General features: G+C 39.1%; 1 protein-coding gene across 1 annotated transcript; it reads left to right on the top strand.

Annotated features, from left to right (window-relative positions):
• The first annotated feature begins 5277 nt into the window (after positions 1 to 5277).
• On the top strand, positions 5278 to 6273 carry LOC110308372 (vomeronasal type-1 receptor 4-like). Its single transcript, XM_021180840.1, has one exon. The coding sequence runs from the start codon at positions 5383 to 5385 to the stop codon at positions 6271 to 6273; it is 891 nt and encodes a 296-aa protein (XP_021036499.1). The 5' UTR covers positions 5278 to 5382.
• Positions 6274 to 19668: the final 13395 nt, after the last annotated feature.

Here is a 19668-nt window from a genome sequence, read left to right as displayed (position 1 = left end):
TTGTGCTTAAAAACTGGTATTTGGATGAACATAATTTGACATGCATGGAAGTACCCTGTCCATGGGTTTCTTTAGTAACATTGCTAGAGAAAAAAGGAGAGAAATGATGACTCTTTTACTCTCTGGTTTTGCCAAACCACAAATTAATTCATTTGCCTAATCATTTTGTTTTCTAATTTCTTAAAGAAAACAGTGGCCTTATGAAATTCTTTACAATACCCATTTTTTTAAGTGTGTGCATTTTTGTGAGTGGGCTGTGTGTGTGTGCCTGCACACATCCACATTTGTGCTCTTCTGCAGACTTGAGAATTAGGTTGATGTCAGGAATCCTACGTCTTCCACTTTCCTTCAGTCAAACACAGAGCACAGCCAAATGGCTCATCCTACTTCCCAGTTCCTCCTGAAAGAGCCTGTCTTGGTTTCTGAGGTTGGCATTAGTGGTAGGCTGTCACCTCACTAGAGATTTAAGCTAGGTGGCACTCACAGTTGGAAGAAAAGCACTTTAACCACTGAGCTATCTCCCTAGCCAGGGTCTATTCATCTTAAATGCCACTCTGTTACAAGTGAATATCCTTTATAAGTGGTCAGCTCTAAGACAACATGAAGGTCTTGTTGATCCCCAGAATGTCCTCTGTCTGTGGGTGGCCAGTTTTCTCTTCAGCTCTTCTAGGTGGAAGCTGTAAAAAGGCTCTCTTTTGAAAATTTTAATTTTCAATGAACAAACTAGTCAGAGCACTACAAGTTTAAATTGATTTATTTTTTTGTTTATATTTCACAAGCGAGGAAGGAACTTAGAAGTTTTCAAAACTAAATAGCACAACCATCAGATATAGAGTTAGTTACAATTTGGCCTTTAATCCCAGCACTCAGGAAAGAGAAGCAGGCAGATCTCCAAGTTGAGGCCAGCCTGATCTACAAAGTGAGTTCCAGGACAGCAAGTGCTACCCAGAGAAACACTGACTCAGAAAAAAAAAAAAGAAAGAAAAGAAAAGAAGTAGGCATCACAGGAAATTATTCCTTGTTGGCCCAGAAAAAAAATCACTTTTAAAATTTCTATCTATCTTGACATATATAATGTACAACTTAGTTTCTCTGCACCTGGATTCCCCTGTTCAATAGAGGGTATAGAGATCCCTGCTTCCTCAAAAGCTCTCATTTATATTACAGAAGAAGCATTTTAAGATTCTTTCATGTGTCAGCTGGACATCTGTATGGAGACACCATCAATCAGGACAAAGAGGGAGAACAGTCATTCATCTTTCAAGGAAACCCAGTGGCGCTTCTTTTCAAGAACAAAATAATGATGTCATTACTTCTAACCTCATGCACACATTTATTTACATCATTTTGCATCCAGGTTAGGAAGTTGCCACCTAGGCACTAGAATGAAAATTGTCTGGAATGACTACACTTGGGCACATATAAGTTTCAGAAGTGTCCTCAATTCATTTTATAGTAAGTAAGCATTGATTGTGGAATAAGGCAAAGGTTGAGAAGGCACTGATAATTCAAGTGCTGCATGGCATTTACTGTGCAGGAATGGAGTAATAAAAAGACCTTTACTACTGAAGTACACAGGTAGACAAGGAACACAAAATTTATGTTTGGAATTTCTTAGGAAGCAGAATCCCAGGGTGCTGAGCATCATCTATTCTATTCCTAACAAGGGATATAAGAAAGAGAAGCAAGTGACTTGGTGGATATGTGACAGAAGTTGGTCCCCTACCAGGGAAACAGGTTGGCACATTGGGAAGGTGAAAATAAGTCAGGAAATTGGGGAAACTCAGTACAGAGAAACTGAGTTGTTCATTTTCTCACCTTACATCCTTTCTCCCAAAATAATTAAACTCTAATTAAGCTGGAAAAAACTTGTGAGCAAAACAGATGTAGTAATTGTTTTAGAGAGGGCAGCTTTACTTAAGGGACTTAGGGCCTGCAGTGGCCTTCCTTCCCCCTGACACTGTGACAACATGAAACCTGAAGTCTGCAGTACCTGATGGCAGCCAAGAGCACCACAGATCCAGAGAGTACAAATATGACCTGGCAAGTGTCACCTTCCCAGAGCTGCTACAGAGCCTGTCTGCACCACAGAGGTCCAGGTGAGTACATGGAGGTAAGATCTTAGATGCCCTCAGCTGTGTCATGGAGAGATGAATTAAAGCTGAAGTCTCTCTCTGATTAAGACAGGGAGTATTTGAGAGGCCCTGTGAGCCTTGGGTCCTCCATATTCCTTGTGACCCTTACAAGGCTCATCCATGTGTTTAGAAAGATCAAAAGAGACAAGATCCTAGAGATGCAGGAATGGGACTGAAATGCTGAGGCATGGCCATATATCCTCAGGCTGGAGTCAGGACAGAACTCTAGGTAGGTCTTTGAGGTTATCGCCTTACCTTTTAAAAGGATTCAGTAAGACTGAGAAGATTTTCAGTTGTCTATCAAGCCCTGGCGATAACCATAATACACCCCAGTAAGGTCAGCACAAGAGACTGTGAGAAGATCATTGCTCAAGGGTAGCTTAGTTAACATAGTGAAACTCTGTCTCGAAAATAATGGCAAAAGAAAAGAAAAACCCTTGTGATTAGCCTCCATGTTTGCCAGTGTTGTGATTTCTACACTGTCACAGGTTTTTGTAAGGTTGTACTTTTCAGTTTTGATGCATTTCCATTTTTGAAATACAGGCATGTTTCTTTTTATAATAACATAACTCCAAAGTCCATGGTTTTCCTTTTATACCTGTTCTCTCAATTATATCACATAATATTATACACATTTACCTTAACTACAGTCATTGTATGCCTGGTGGATATAGAGAAGTATGAGTCACTAACTGTAATAGTTACTATCACCATCTTGAGAATCCTGCTATTAAGGATCCAGGCTATAAACTAGTACATCCTGAACCAGTTCATCTTAATTTTATCCTAGTACTAAGCAGCAAACAGCAATACCTTTCTGTTTTGTTTGCTTACTTGCTTGCTTGCTTTTAGAAAAACTCCACGAAAGGTTATAGCCTGCCTAAGGCTTTTGGGGACTCACACCATTTATGGTATCATCCATTTATCTAAACATAAGTGTATCTTGACTTTTAAATTAATTTTCTATCGCATTTCTCAAGATAACGTGGAAAATGAGTCATCTCTCCGGTCTCTGACAATCCAGTTCAGTAGAAAGGAATTATGTATTGGAACATCAGAATCTCCTCTCAAATACAATTTAAAGTTTGGAAAGGGGAAAAGAGTACTAGAAAATGGGTAATTCCCAGGAAAGCAAGCATTAAATGAGCAGGAGAATGTTAACATTTTCTGTGAGGAGTTAGGGTGAATTATTACAGGGATTTTAACAGATTCCACTCTCTTACTAAACACTAAATAACAATTATGCTCATAAATGCTGTTGTACTTGGTATTGATACATAAAACAGATTTCATTATGTGCAGATATCTAGGATGGCATTGGGATATCTAGAATGCACCAATACAAATGATAATTACCTCTTTGACAGAGGAGCAATTGAAATGCAATTTAAAGTCATGAGGTCACCTGGACCCAAATATAGCATTATGAGAGTCACACTTTAGATCACCAAGACAGACATAAAAGCAATCCTGTGGAATCTACAGAAAGCAGAACAGGGAACAGAGGCATTCCAAGTACTCAGAACACACATGAACCCATACAAACTGTGAAATATCCAGATGTCTCTTATTTTAGAAAAGGTGTCCAAAGGTTAACATAAGCTAAGTGATGATAATGGAGCTCCTGAACATGAAGAATAACATCCCACAGAGGTTTACACCCTGGAGTCAGCTCAGATTGATAAACAACAAAGCAGCCTGCCTGACAAACAGGTTGGAAGAGAATCAGGAGGAGAAGTGGGCTGTAAAGCAAACTGAAATAACTGCTGCTCCCAAGGCCCCACAGAGTCAAACTCCACCATGACCTCTCAGATGGGAGAGTCCCTGCTCACAACTGTGTGCCCCAACCTATTGTGCTGCATGCAGCCATATTGAGAAATCTTTATTCATAAACTACACTCATCAAATGGCAGGAGCCAACACCTCTTGAACCCCTTTCTCCCATCCCCCTTATCAGCAACAATTGGTCCATGGCTGATCCATGCTTCCTGAGGTGCCCTGAGGTCATTCCTTGGGGTCACAGATACCCTGAATCTTCCACTGGAATCACAGCTCTATGCTAACCACCATCTTAGAAAGTTCCTCTTACCACCCTCCCAGGTGTAATCTGGTAGTTACATAAATTTTTCAATGTTTCTTTTGAGGATTCAGGGTTAACTATATGGCTTTATTTGGAAACGTTAAGCTATTTGACTTGACATTGAGGACTAACTTTAAAACTGGCAGTGACTGAGATATAAAGTGAATAAATAAAATAATAATAGTAATAATAATGATTTAAAAATTAATTAACATGAAAAAATAACTAGTGAATATTTATATAGAGTGAAATCATAGAACGGTCAGTATATAAACTTTTAAAACATAAGATTTAGAAGTTGGGGATTGAGAGATGGCCTAGTGGTTAAGAGCACCGGTTCCTCTTCCAGGGGTCCTTAGTTCATATTCCATCTTTGAAATGGTAGCTCACTACCATCTATAATGTGATCAGAAGCCCTCTTTTGTCGTGTAGATATATGCAGAAAAACAGAGCACTCATATACATAAATAAATAAATCTAAAGAAAAGATGTAGGAATTGAAGTTTTGAGGTAAATATAATTCTAGAAGTTGTTATTCTAATAAAGATGCAAGAAGAAAGAAATATCCAACAAGAGGAGGTGGTGTGAAAGGTATTATTAACTCTGACAGGTGTTAACAGTTGTTGAGCAGCAGGGTTTCTCAGTGTCTGTGTGTGATGTGGGGAAGGAGGACAGGTTCAGCGTGAGCCTCAGGCTTTGGGAATTGAGTAGGGAAATATGATGAAATACAATGAGAAAGAGAAGAAGAAATTTTGGTTGGGGAAACTTGGAGTTCAATTCAACTATGCTGAGAGCTAACAAGGACAATGTATACTCACAGAGACACAAAGACACACACAGACACATACATACACACACATTTGAACAAGTCATTTTGCTAGTGTAGTGAAGTGCTAGTTAAGTAAAAATCTTCTTTAAAAGTTTAGATTTGAATAGTCATCATCAAACTCACCTGTCAGAGCACACACACCATCCTAGAGTCCACAGGGAAAGGAGGAGTTTCTGGGACTTCATCTGCAACATTACATGTGTCCATGGCTGCTTCATGAATTCCACAAAATGCTATTATGCAAAATGTGTTTTTCAGATTCATGTCTGGCATTACTAATACTTTCCTGAAGAAGATTTTGCATCCTCAAAACAAGGTTTTCTACCTAGAAAGTAAAAATGGTTTTGCAGTTTATTAAGAAAACAATTTTTCTCTTTATGACTATGGTTGGCATTCTGGGGAACATGTGTGTTTCTGTGCATTATATGTTCAGTTGGTGGGGAAGCCCTGAGAAGAGACCCATACACCTTATTCTCATCCACTTGACTTTTACAAACATCATACTTCTGCTTGCAAAAGGATTGCAAAATACAATAATAGTTTTTGGTTTGAGAAACTTCCTAGATGACATTGGTTGTAAGATCATTGTTTACCTGGAGAGAGTGGCCCGGGGCCTCTCCATCTGCACCAGCAGTGTCCTCACTGTAGTCCAGGCCATCATCATCAGTCCCAGAGCATCTGGGTGGAGGAGGCTCAGGCCAAAGTCTGCATGGCACATCCTTCCATTCTTCTCATTCTTTTGGATACTCAATGCTTTCATAAGTGTGAACCTAATCCATTCGATTAGAAGTACAGGCATGAATACATCACAAAATAGTGACAACTATTGCTATTTGACATCAGAAAGTCAGAAAATCAAATGGATTGTTCTTCCTCTCATGGTCCTGAGAGATGCAGTGTTTCAGGGTGCCATGGGAGGGGCCAGTGGCTACATGGTATTTCTTCTCCACAAACACCACCAGCATGTCCTCTACCTTCAGAACTCCAAGCTCTTCTACAGAACTCCTCCTGAGCTGAGAGCTGCTCAAAGTGTCCTAGTTCTGATGCTCTGTTTTCTTTTCTTCTACTGGACTGATTGTGCTCTTTCCCTGTTTTTAAGTCTGTCCCTGGGAGACAGTTCCTTGATGATAAATATTCAAGGGTTTCTGACCCTTGGTTATGCGATCTTCAGCCCCCTTGTGCTGATTCACAGGGATGGACTTATACCTGTATGTTGGCATGCTCAGTGAAGAGAAACTAAGAAAATATTTCTCTCCTTAATTTGTTTAATAAGTATGAAAGCACTCTCAGTTGTACAATACTGTGGGTAAGCCAAAATTTCACAAGCCGTGTAAGCATGTGCTTATTCTCACACAATCTTCCTGGAGACTCAAGCCTTTTAGTGAGTGCAATCTTAATAAATTATAATGATATAGATATTTCATTTTATATATTGCTACAGTTATGAAGGGACTTTATATTTTAAACTTTTCAATATTTGTGTTCATTTGTTGTATATCAACTGTTTGCATACATGTATGTCTGTGTAGCACATTCATGCCTCGAGCCTGCATCTGCTGGAGGAGATCATCAAATGCCCTGTGACAGACTGGCATTAAACACATGGGTCTGTATAACAATGATTGTTAGAAATTGTGCCTGTGCTCTTCGTAAGAACAGTCATTGCTCTTAACTGCTAAGTTATCTTTCCAGCTTTAGTGAGGAGTTTTAAATCTGGTTTTACTACTACCATTACTGGAAGCATGCAGGTGAATTTTGTAGATCTTATCAAAATTCATAGTGATTAAACCATGTTTGTCCAATCCTTATCTTGTACCTGACCTTGTGATTGCTAAATGTTAGTACTATGTCACTATTTTAGGCTACTTCAAAGTGTCTGAAATTATCCATTCCCAGAATATATTTTATAAGACTGTGAAAGAATGACATATTCTGTGCATTAAGTCAATAGGAACCCAATGCAGCAACGACAGAACTTAAATGTGCTGAAATATTTTATTTTATTGGTGTTACATTCATGAAAGTTCTCTTCAGGAATAAAAACTGCAGATAAGTAGATAGCAAATACATAGTAAAGTTTCATTTTACATCTGACTATAGATTCTGTTTTGATTTTAAAATGTGGAATTTCCTTTTATAAATGACTGAAACATACCAAGGCTTGTCTACACCTGCCCTTTGTTAATGCCCAGTGTCTTAGTGAGGGTTTCTATTCCTGCACAAACATCATGACCAAGAAGCAAGTTGGGGAGGAAAGGGTTTATTCGGCTTACACTTCCATAATGCTGTTCATCACCAAGGAAGTCAGGACTGGAACTCAAGCAGGTCAGGAAGCAGGAGCTGATGCAGAGGCCATGGAGGGATGTTCTTTACTGGCTTGCTTCCCCTGGCTTTCTCAACCTGCTTTCATACAGAACCCAAGACTACCAGCCCAGAGATGGTTCCATCCACAAGGGGCCTTTCCCCCTTGATCACTAATTGAGAAAATGCCTTACAGCTGGATCTCATGGAGGCATCTCCTCAACTGAAGCTCCTTTCTCTGTGATAACTCCAGTGTGTCAAGTTGACACAAAACTAGCCAGTACACCCAGGTTGATCTCCACAATACCATCCAACTCTTTATCATCAAAGAGCTGCAAAAGGATCTGATTCTGATGATGATGGTTACATGTGCCAGAAAGAAAGAAAAGATAAAGATTAAAGTTGTCACTGATGTGAGAGAAAATGTTCATCTACCATTGGAGACTCAGAGGATAAGTGTGCACCTACACACTGTGATCCAAAGGCCATTTGGGACCTAGTGTCCTCTCCCTTTCTGGCCTGGGTAAAAAGAGCAGCATTGGTGATAGTGGATCCAGTGCACTGTTACATAGGACTCTTCATTGTCTGAGAAGCAGTGGTTTGGGAGGAGTTGTTGACATTATATTAGAAGTGATTCTCTTACCCTTTACTCTGGCATTGCTTATCTGTTTATTAAAATTACACTTTATGGATAGCAAGACTGTTTAACAGTGTATTCCAGCACTTGAGAGGCAGAGGCAAGAGGACTGCTACTTTGAAGCCAGTCAGATTCTACTTGTGAGACTTTATGTCTTGTGTTTCTGTAAAGGAAAAAATAATGAAATAGCTATGTGTCCTTATAGATGAATAAAACTTCCCTAATTTACTGAAACAGATGCTTATCAAGATCTAAGAGTCACAAAGAACAAGAAAATAAACTAAGTACACATTTTAGTAGGTAAAATACAAAATATTCAATTAATAGAAAAGTTATTGAAAGCTGCAAGACAGAAAGACAAAGTTACTTACAAAGACATATCCAACCAAATAACTGATTTCTCTATGGAGACTTCTATCAGAAAGGCTTAGGTCAGTGCTATGCAAGTTTTGAAAGAACACAGATGTCAACCCAGACAACTATACCGAACATACTGTCAACTGTCAATCATAATTGAAGGAGATAGGAATGCTTTTCATAGTAAAAACCGATTCAATTAATTTATTAGCACTAAGCCAGCAGAGGATCTGGAAGGAATACTTAAGACTGATGGAAAGGTTAAACACACTGAAGAGATCCAGAATATTTAATTAAAAGAGGTCTAATGAACCACTGCAAAGCAACTAATTGCAGAAATTAGTGCACTTTTGTTCAATAATAATAATAATGAATATTTATATCCCCAATAAAGAAATACAGACTAATAGATTGGATTAGAACAGTATCCATCTTTTTGTAGCCTCACAAAACACACCTTGCTATTGGCTATATATCACTTTAGTATAACAGGATGGAAACATCTGTTAGAAGAAAATGGACCCAAGAAGCAAGCAGGCATAACTGTTTCCATATCTGACATTATAGGCTTAAAAACCAAAATTACTCAGAAGAGCTAATTTGAAAGGCACTGCTCTCATTAAGTGTAATATTGACCAAGAGGATAGTTCATTTGTAAACATTCACATGCTAAATGTAGGTACCCAAGTTTGTGAAAGAAACTTAAAATCACATATTGGTCATCACAGAGTGACAGCAGATGACTTAGTACCACTCTCTCTGTCATCCAGATAAATCTAAACAGAAAAACACTGGAGACAAATAAAGCCATAAACCTAATGGACTTAAGAAATGTTTATAAACCATCCCATCCAAGCATTAAAGAGTATACTTTCTTATCAGAAGCACACGGAACTGTCTCCAAAACTATACACTAGGACACAGAGAGAGAGCGAGAGAGAGAGAGAGAGAGAGAGAGTTGAAAGGACTATGTGCATCATATCTGTGCACCATGGATTAAAGCTAGATAGCAATAACAACAGCAGACACAGCAGTAAGTATACAAACACATGGAAACTGGCCAAAGCTCTACTGAATGGAAAGTGGGTTAAGACAGAGATCAAGAATGAGAAAAGAAACATTTTAGAATTGAATGAAAATAAAAATATAAAATACCCAAACCTATGGAATTCAGTGAAGGTGACTTTTGGGGGGATCAGAGTGAGTGTTTGTGTGTGTGTGTTATTGAAAATAGAACAATTCTTCTTTCATACACTGCAAACAGTACAACAGCACAGTATTTCCACCCTCCAGTCCATTCAGCTCCCCCATCCAAACACCTCCCTTTTCCCCAGATCTAGTCTTCCTCCATTTCCACACTGTCTTGCCTATAGGACAATCTCATGAATGCATTTTCTCAGTTGAGGTTCCTCTTTCCAGATAAGTCAGCATATGGCAATATGACAGGAAACTAAACAACACACTGGCATTGCCTGACAATTTGCGGACAGCTGTTCCATGAAAGAAGAAGAATCTCTTGTTCCAGCAAATGTTTCCTGCTCATCTTCTGTGGAAAGAAGGTCTTGTGGGTGTTCTAAGTTTGGTGGGCATCCCTAGGCTTGTGAGTCTCCTCGATCTGTCTAAGAGTGAATAATTAAACCTGAGGGAAACAGCTATGCAGCAATGTCCCATGATGCAATCTGGTGATGTGAGGTACTTTCATAGAAGTTTGTGCAGGAGTGGTGGCTAGGTTATAAGTTTGAGCCTCCTTGGGAGTACCAAACCCACATAGCATCCTTTGAAGAAGAGCTTTATCCTTTGTGCTTTCTGGGACCATCATCAATGGTCTTTAATGTACTTGAAATTGTATTATTAATTCACTTATCCTTATAAGATTCCCTAGCACTTTGGAAACAACACCATTAACGAACAGAGGTGACCCCTCTGCTGTTGGGAGTTATCTGCTCTCACTTTTCAGCTCCACTCTACCCTGTAAGCTGAACCCAGATGAATGAGGTCTCCTGACATCCTCCTTTCTCATTTTTCCCCCATGCACATTGTTGCTGGGGAGCATGTGGGTCATACTATAGAGGCATGCTTTATAGATTCAATGAATTGAGATAACATTCTCTTTATGTGAACCAGCATCAGGTATTTAAGAATCTTTTTAGAAACCCAGCTTCAACCCCAACCCTTCCTCACCTACATCCCTGGACCTGTGGCCTGTGGCCAAGGTGGAAGACACCTAAGTGACACTATGATGGACAAATATGCAATGAATATATTTGACAGAGTACAATGTGGAGAGATGGGAGAGAAAGAGAAACAGAGAACAGTTTGTGTTCTATGGAGAGAGGAGGAACTAGCAATGTGAAGATGCTGAATAAAAGGCCAATAATGAGGAGCCTGTGCAGCCTCCTGAGGATATGGTGATGTTTCTGTTTGTGCTATAGCTGAGGGCCATGTCTGGTATTTGAAATCTTTATGATGTCATGGTCACTGATGGACATTTAGAAACTCATTGTCTGGGCTTTTGCCTGGAGACATTGATGTCCTGGGGCCATTCTGCTCCCTGCTAAACTGCTCTGAGTGGCTTGTGCTGCTGTCTGAGCTCATGGTGATGTCCAGATTCAGGCTGGCACCAAAAGTCATGACCACAGGATCACCATGACTCTGGGAAAATATAGGATAACTGAGAGGAGGAGTCTGTGAGGGTCCAGTATTGATGGTATAGCAGATCTCAGAGGTCTTGAGCCAGACCAATGACTCATTGCAATGAACATGTGCAAGTTAATCTATTTGGGCAAAGGGCTTTACACACCACAGCTCCCAGTACCACTATAATGAATGAATGTGAGATAGAGAGGCAGGAGAGACTGCTGAGCATAATGGTATAAGTGAGGGAGATCTGGAGATGCTAGGGCAGTGACAGGAGGAGAAAAGGCTGCAGGTGTTAGAGGAGCAGGTCACATCCAGTGGTGTTGGGGAGACTTTTAATTTTAACTGATTATTTTCTTTTGGGGGGTGAGGTTACAAGGGTTTGAGGATATAGAATGGTGGGAAATTAGTAGGCTTTGATGCATCATGTGAAGCTCCAAATAAATCAATAAAAATAGTTAAGAATCTTTTTCTAGGCTCTTTCTTCTTCACATGCTTGCCTTGTAGGACCAAGCAACTGCTAGATCATTGGACTTCTATTCACACCATTGCTGACCATTGTTGGGTTGCTGGACTATAGACTTATGGCCACCAGGAGCTGATCCTGTGCCACATTGATCCATATCCCAATACCATCGAGAACTGATCCCCCAGGAATGCAGACACACCTGTGAGCACAAGTAAGAACACTACTTCTGCTCAAATTCTTGGCCCAAGAGCAACCCACCCAGAGCCACCAGGACACAGGAACCAAGGAACAGCTGGGGAAAGGATCCTTCTGGTTTCCATCTGCACCCAGAACTGATCCTGGGACACAGCTCTCCATAACCAATTTCTCCAGGGAGAATTGGTCTCCCAGGAGAGAGATACAGGCTTGCAGGAGGGACAAGCCACAGTCAGTAACAGCAAGGCTAGCTAACACCAGAAATAACTAGATGGCGAGAGGCAAGGGCAAGAACATAAACAGAAACCAAGGATACTGGGAATCATCAGAACCCAGTTTTCCCACCACAGGTAGCCCAGGTTACCCAAACACTCCAGAAAACCAAGTCTGATTTAAAGGCACATCTCCTGATGATAGAGGACCTTTAAAAGGACATAAATAACTTCTATAAAGACATACAGATGTGCACAGGTAAACAGGTAGAAGCCCTTAAGTAGGAAACACAAAAATCCCTTAAAGAATTATAGTAAAACACAACCAAACAGGTGAAGGAATTGAACAAAATCATTCAGGATCTAAAAATGAAAATAGAAACAATAAAGAAATCACAAAAGGAGACAACTCTGGAGATAGAAATTCTAGGGAAGAGATTAGGAATACAAGAGATATAAGAGAGAATCACAGGTTCAGAGGATACCATAGAAAACACTGACACAATAATCAAAGAAAATGCAAAATGCCATAAGCTCCCAACCCAAAATATCCAGGAAATTCAGGACACAATGAGAAGACCAAACATAAGGATAATAGCTATAAAAGAGAGTGAAGATTCCCAACTTAAAGGGCCTGTAAATACCTTCAAAAAATTACAGAAGATAACTTCCCTAAACTAAATAAGGAGATGACCATAAACATACAAGAGGCCTACGGAACTCTAAATAGATTTGGCCAGAAAATAAATTCCTTCCCGAACATAATAATCAAAACAACAAATGCAAAAAACAAAGAAAGAATATTAAAAGCAGTAAGGGAGAAAGGTCAAGTAACATATAAAGGTAGGCATATCAGAATCACACCAAACTTCTCACCAGAGACTATGAAAGAGGGTCTTTTGCAGATGTTTCTAATAGAACACAAATGCCAGGCCAGGATACTATACCCAACAAAACTCTCAATTACCATAGATGGTGAAACAAAGATATTCCATTACAAAAACAAATTTACACAGTATGTTTCCATAAATCCAGCTCCACAAAGGATAATAGATGGCAAACACCAATGTAAGGAGGCAACTATGCCCTAGAAAAAGCAAGAAAGTAATCTTCTTTCAACAAACCCAAAAGAAGATAGCTGCACAAACATAAAAATAACATCAAAAATAACAGGAAGCAACAATCGCTATTCCTTAATATCTCTTAACATCAATAGACCCAGCTCCCCAATAAAAAGACAGACTAACAGACTGGATATGTCAACAGGACCCAGCATTTTGCTGCATACAGAAAATGTACCTCAGTGTCAAAGACAGGCAATACCTCAGAGTAAAGGCCTGAAAACATTTGCCAAGTAAATGGTCCCAAGAAACAAGCTGGAGTAGCCATTCTAATATGAAGTAAAATCAATTTTCAACCAAAAGTTATCAAAAAAAATAATAAGGAAGGACACTTCATACTAATCAAAGGAAAAGTCTACCAAGAATAACTCCCAATTCTGAACATCAAAGCTCCAAATGCAAGGGCACCAACATTCATCAAAGAAAATTTACTAAAGTTCAAAGCACACATTACTCTTCACACAATAAAACTGGGAGACTTCAACACCCCACACTCATCAATGGATAGGCCATGGAAACACAAACTAAATAGAGACACTGTGAAACTAACAGAAGTTATTGACAAAATGGATTTAACAGATATCTATAGAACATTCCATGCTAAAACAAAAGACGATATCTTCTTCTCAGCATCTCATGGTACCTTTTCCAAAAAACATCATATAACCAGTCATAAAACAGGCCTCAACAGATCCAAGAAGATTGAAATAATTCCATGCATCCTATCAGATCACCATGGAATAAGGCTGGTCTTCAAAAACAACAGAAAGCTCACATACACCTCAAAGCAGAACAATACCCTACTCAATGATGACTTGGTCAAGGAAGAATTAAAGAAAGAAATTAAAGACTTTTTAGAATTTAATGGAAATGAAGGCACAACATACTCAAATGTATGGGACACAATGAAAACAATGCTAAGAGGAAAGAAAACTCAGGTCTTAGTGCCTCCAAAAAGAAAATGGAGAGAGCATACACTAGCAGTTTAACAACACACCTGAAAGCTCTAGAACAAAAAGAAATAAATACACCCAGGAGGATTAGATGGCAGGAAATGATCAAACTCAGGGCTGAAAACAACCCAGTAGAAACAAAAAAGTTCTATACAAAGAATCAACAAAACCAGGAGCTGGTTCTTTGAAAAAATCAACAGGATAGATAAACCCTTAGCCATACTAATCAGTGGGCACAGAGACAGTATCCAAATTAACAAAATCAGAAACGAAAAGGGCAATTTAACAACAGAAACTGTGGAAATTCAAAAAATTAATCATTCTACTACAAAAGCCTATATTAAATAAAACTGGGTAATCTGGATCAAATGGACAGTGTTCTAGACATATATCAGGTACCTAAGTTAAATCAGGATCAGAAAAAACATCTAAACAGGCCCATAACCCTTAAAGAAGTAGAAGCAGTCATTAACAGTCTCCCAACCAAAAAAACTCCAGGACTAGATGGGTTTAGTGCAGAATTCTATCAGACCTTCAAAAAAGATCTAATACCAATACTCTTCAAACTATTCCACAAAATAGAAACAGAAGGAATATTACCCAATTCATTCTATGAAGTCATAGTTACACTGTTTATTTTCCCTTGGAAATGAAATGGTTTCTATCTAAGCAGGAACGTTTCACAATTTCCTTTCATAGAGGACTTCATAAGAGAATTTCTTCTACTTCTATCATGTTTAATGTTCCAAATAGGTTTTTTAAATGTGGTTTAGTGTATATTACTTTTAGCTTCAGAAGACATTATGTATACTTAAGAGGCATTTAACTATTATAAATTATTTTGATGACTTAAAAATGTCAATATTGAGTTGTATATTTTAAAATAAATTTTATTAGTTTAATAAAAAAAGAAAAAAAAAGAATAATTTTTTAAAAGTACCCATCAGTATTACTGTGTGTCCCTGTGTCATTTTTTCACTTAATTTTTGTCATAATACACTTTGTTCTTATTTTAAGTTGGGAAAGAGAAAGAAAGAAAAGTGAAAAGAAAAAGGACTCAAAACAAAGAAGGCAACAGTGCTTCTCTTTCAAAGACCACAGTGGCTCATGTACTTAATCCCAGCTATCTCAGGATGCAGGGGCAGATGGATCTCTGATTTCCAGGTCATGTTGTTTTACATAATGGGTATCTGTAGATACACAGAATAAGCTTGTCTCAATATTAAGGATGATGACTATGACAATGATAATGATGATGCTTAGGAGTACCACAAAGAAAGAAACGATCAAGATTAAAGGTCCCACTGATATGAGAGGAAATGCTCAGATACCATTGGAGACTGTAGAGAATAAGTGTGTGTACACCATGGTCCAAAGGTCATTTGGGGTCATGTGTCCTCTCCCTCCCTGGCCTGAGTAAAAAGAGCCACAGCTGGTATAGTGGCTCCAGTGCACCACTGCATAGGACTCTTCATTCTAGACATTATAAATTAGTCAAACCTCCCACCTTGCCATTACAGTTCATCTCTACGAAATAATGAGCACTGCCATGTACAAAATTTTCCTGTTGTTAGTCTCAAAAATCAAGTAGTTCTGTATGATGATGCCTTAGAAAAGGAAATCTAGGGAAAGAGACCCAACAAATTCTCATCTTGATGAAATTTGTCAAATGATTCCTGCACCTTAATACTTGTAAAAAAAAATCTTCTAGATTGACAATTAAATCACTTCATGAGGGCAGAGTGGAGATTGAGGTGTCCCTGTCACTTTAAGAGACAGTGAAGGTTAGGTCTGCTCAGAGCTTCAGTTTACCAGCATTGATGTCTGAAAGGCAGTCATCTGCCTAAGCTACAGGGATGAGATTTGGTTTCACACAGAACTCATAGATCTTTCAAACAGATTTATTAGCAAAGTGATAAATGAGATTTCTCAAAGTCTTCATCTCCCAGAGTGCATGGCAACATTCACTGTGATGTCCACTTCAGTGAGTCAGCACAAGAGGCCTGAGAATTGCATGACCAAGGGTCAGAAATACTCAAATGTTTAGCATCAAGGAATTGTTCGCTATGGAGAAACTTAAATGTACACAAAACCACAATCTATCAACTCAAGAAAAGTAAACATATCAGGAGGACATCGCGCAGCTCTCAGCTCAGGGTGAGTTCTGTAGAGAAGCTTGGAGTTCTGAAGGTAGAGGACATGCTGGTGGTGCTTGTGGAGAAAAAATACCATGTAGCCACTGGCCCTCCCATTGCTCTCTGCAACAGTATCAAGTAGGATCCTGAGATGGAGGAAAGTGTGTTTGACCTTCTGGCTCTCTTGTAGAGAGTAGCTGTACTGAGCACTCTTGTTGTGCTCACCTCCTCCGGCAAGGAAAAACACAACACGGTCGGATTCTTCTCAACAGCTTTATTGCAGGAACACCTCGATGCTATGGGAACTCCGGAAAACCAGGGAGGACTGCTTATATACACCCCAGCACTGGGTAGGGCTGTATGTCCTCCTGCAAGGCTATATGTCCTCCTGCGCTTGGGAGGGGAGGGGTTGGCGCCTGCGCAGTGGCGTTGTTTACGGGGATGGTGTAGATGGTGTACCAGAGCCAGCGCCGTCTTTTAGGCACCGGCTGCCTATACACTATTACTCAGCATGACATTTTCTTGCTGATTTTCTGGTGGAATGAGAGGCTTTTGAAACCTACAAGTCTGAAAACTCAAACAAGGCCAAAGCTCCTAATTTATAGTAAATTTGTTCACTCACCTCAACTCAGAGGGAATAATTTCTTTGCACATTTTTAAACCTAACTTGAGTGAACAGATGTTTATTATGTTATCCTAGGAGTAGTGACACGATAGGGAAAATTTGAAGGTGAAAGCTGGCAAGCTCTATGTACCCACAGCTTCATATTTCTGATTATATGAGGAACCAGCCATTAGCAGGATTCTCAATTGGAGGTAGTTCCATGAGGACCTGACCTGAAGCTAGGAAAGGGTTGAAACATGCCTAAAATCCCAGATTTTCTTATCCTTAGAACAGGAGTTTGACTGTTTCTCTGTGGCACCAACAGACTCCAGCAGATAGGCTTCCTTAGGTATGGACCTTTCTAGTGCATGTAGCAACAGATAAACTCATGCATCTCCAAGCATACAAGGACTGGAACGTGTTTATGTGACCTATGAAACATCTTGTGGTGGACTTCCTTTCTTTTCTATAAGATGCCCAAGGGTCCTCCCCTTGGCCCCTGCTGACCCTGAGTATGCAAATGAAGCACATTCTGTGTTTTTGCCCCAACCAATAACATGCCACCTATGGATCCAAGCAGTCATTCTCCCTGGGATAGAAATATCCCCTTGCCCCTCCAAGAAAATAAAGGGCCTTCCAACACAGTCTCCCAAGCGTACTTTCCTGTCAAACTCTCCAAATCCAGCTAGTGCCCAGCAGTTCAATGATACCTGGGTGAAGAGGGACTGAGGCTCAGCATTTTCTGAGGGCTGTAGGCTGCATAGCTGTATACAACAGACTGAAGGCTCTATTCTCTTCTTTATTTAGATTCTACTCATTGGTACTGTTGTGTGATTTACTAAAGATTTGTCTGAATGCAGATGATTTATTTCATTTAATATACTATTCCACTAATCCATCCTAGTGAGGCAATGGGTCCAGCCTAAAGAAATGATAAGGTTTGAGGTGATATTTATACTAATCTGATTGCCACATCTCTTGTGAGTTAACTGAATGGCATAACTGATTTTTTCCCCTCATTACCTGTTACCTTTACTTTCCCTTACTTATTTAGATTTGTAACTATTTCATTATGTGTTAAAATTTAACTTATGTTCTGATTAATATTTTGTTTTTTCCAATCTACTCTGACTTTCAGAGAGAAATTAAAAAATAGCAACTCTATGTGCCTCTCAGGTCAAGCTCTCTCAACAATTACATATTTCTGTCTATCATTTTTTAATTTTTAAATAAATTTAAAGCTTATTTTGTATGTCCCTGCCTGTGTTCATGGGTGTATCTCAGCATACATGTGGAGGTCAGAGGGCATCATGTGGGAGTCAGTTTTCTTCTTCAGAGACAGATCAGGCAGGCTGGGTGTCAGCAGGTGATTTTACTCACTGAGTCATCTCTCCAGCCCCTGTCTATTCCTAATGCTGAACAACCTCTCCATACTCAGATTAAATACACCTTTCTTCACACCTTCTCCATGTTCTTATATAACTTCCTTCTGAGTCAAATTATACAAGACTGATTTAGAAGGTGTTGATTTGTCTGGTTCTTTATGTCAGGCACTTAGCACAGGGCTTTACCATAAGAGCTGTGAGAATTACATGAGCAATGGATGTTACCTACAGACAAGTCACATTATATCAGAAAGACAAAGGGGGGGGGCGGTGGTGAAAGACCTGCTCCTCTCTCAGAGAACTCTGCTTCCTTATTCAACATCCACATCATAGGACTCAGGATAGCCTATAGCTCTAGTTCCTTGGTACCTAAAACTCTCTTCAAGCCTGTATGGGTACCTGTACAAATTTGGCATACATTCACACAGACACATATTCATAAATAAAATTAAATCTTCATACTGGAAAAATCAAGCTAATTAGTAAGTTAAGCACAATACAATACACACCACTTAAATATTTTGTATATACAGTGTAACCATTAAAAAATAAATACTTATTAATCATTGTAAAGTAGAGCCATGATGCAACCAAAATGTTATAAGAGTTTCAGTTTCAGTCAGGTATGATATATATATATATATATATATATATATATATATATATATATATATATATATATATATATATATATATATTTGTAATTGTATAAACCTATCTCTAACGGTGCTGTGGAGGGCACCCAGGCAGTACCAAATGGCAGCTGCAAAGCAGCCTTGGTCAGCTTCAGTCACAGTCATTGATTCATTTTGAAAAAGAGAACCTAGAAACTACAGACAGATAAACTGAAATGTTGCTTGGTACTGTATCTCCAGTCTGGTCCTGCAGAGAACACTCCTGAGTATAACATTATTGAGATGTTTCAGGGCATGCATGCTCTGTGACTGGTGCATTGGGCCTCTGTTGACTAACTACATGGTACATAAGTATTATTCTTTTGCAATTCTATAAAAATTTTCCATGCATGGATTCTTACAGACTCTTGAGTAAGCACAAAGTAGCCTCGTAGTGCTAACATTTAGCAAGGACAGTGTCAGTATAAATAAGGAATTTTTGGAATATCATGATAAAACCACTATGGATTTTGAAAAAATTTACCAATTCCATTTGTGTGCTTCCAGTCATGGTATTAATAAAACCAGTTTTACAAATTGTAATTAAACCTTATTTCTTGGGGCTGGAGTGATACCTCAGTCATTAAGAGCACTGGCTGGCATTTAGCAGTTCAAGATTCAATTTCTAGGAATCATATTTTGGTTCAGAACCCTCTATCTTACTTCAGTCAGTAACAGAGAATTTGATGATCTCTCCCTCCTCCACAGACCTCAGGCATGCATATGCTAAACTGTCCTAAGTACAGGCAAACTCTTCATAAACAGTACATATATGCGAATATAAAAGTCCCTTCAAAAGGATGGGTGTAATTAGCTATGATCTCTCTTAGCTCAAGGCTGTAAGTCATCAAGATTATTTCCTAAGAATAAACACACAATTAAGCTGCAGTGTGGGATTTTTTTCTTAACCACACGCTGCAGAACCGAGAGTTCTTTCACCCTTA

This window comes from Mus caroli, chromosome 13 (genome assembly GCF_900094665.2).
Source record: "Mus caroli chromosome 13, CAROLI_EIJ_v1.1, whole genome shotgun sequence".
In the NCBI taxonomy this organism is placed as follows: Eukaryota; Metazoa; Chordata; class Mammalia; order Rodentia; family Muridae; genus Mus; species Mus caroli.
The sequence above is the reverse complement of the archived record's forward strand: the minus strand, read 5'-3'. Positions and strand labels throughout refer to the sequence as shown.

Coding starts and splice junctions, on each gene's coding strand:
- LOC110308372 (XM_021180840.1), top strand. CDS start 5,383: ATGGTTTTGCAGTTTATTAAGAAAACAATTTTTCTCTTTATGACTATG.